At 39.3% G+C, this 631-nt stretch overlaps 1 protein-coding gene across 1 annotated transcript in view; it reads left to right on the top strand.

Moving 5' to 3' along the window:
- The window catches only part of LOC119592746 (alpha-1-inhibitor 3-like), a gene marked incomplete at its 5' end in the record, with an annotated part of 26,706 nt that overhangs the window by 5,361 nt on the left and 20,714 nt on the right, over nucleotides 1-631 (top strand). Inside the window, 1 exon segment of the mRNA XM_037941681.1 lies at nucleotides 17-133. Within this exon segment, the coding sequence (XP_037797609.1) occupies nucleotides 17-133 (117 nt within the window).

The raw sequence follows: 631 nt of genomic DNA, 5'->3' as shown, positions 1-631 counted from the left end.
ATTCCCTCCCCCCCAGTACCCCGAGATCTGGGTGGAGACGCCGTCCAACACGCGCGTCGCCCAGTGGCTCGGCGCGGCCAGCCCGTCCGGCCTGCTCCACCTGGCGTTCCAGCTGGCGGACGAACCTGAGGAGGTGAGTCGCAGGTGGCCACGGCCTCATCGCAGGCGAAACAGGTGGTTTAGCTGATATGGTTTGTTTGCAGCCCTTGTTTTTTTACTTATTTTCTTTATCGTCCAGGTGGTGAAATAAAGGGTATCGTTGAATTGTTAACATTCGATAGATCGATGGTTTTCGATTGTTGTGAAATATCCTTATGGTATTTCATCGAATATTCGATTGAAAAGGGTAATTAGATACTTAATATTACTAATGATTGATGAATAATCCCTCCCAGCAGTATCATTGTAAGTTAGGATTTTCTACTTACATAAAAAAAAAAAAAAATTAAACTCTCGTTGTTGTTGTTTTCTATATAACTTAAATGCCTCTATCATCACACATTCATTTTTTTGGTAATTATATATTCTTTGTTACCTGCTTTTATCTTCTTCTTTTTTAAGCTAATTTCACTTTAGATTATTTATATTACTTTATCTAATTTTGAAATTACAGTGTGTGAATATTTATAAG

Source organism: Penaeus monodon, chromosome 30 (assembly GCF_015228065.2).
Source record: "Penaeus monodon isolate SGIC_2016 chromosome 30, NSTDA_Pmon_1, whole genome shotgun sequence".
In the NCBI taxonomy this organism is placed as follows: domain Eukaryota; kingdom Metazoa; phylum Arthropoda; class Malacostraca; order Decapoda; family Penaeidae; genus Penaeus; species Penaeus monodon.
The sequence above is the reverse complement of the archived record's forward strand: the minus strand, read 5'-3'. Positions and strand labels throughout refer to the sequence as shown.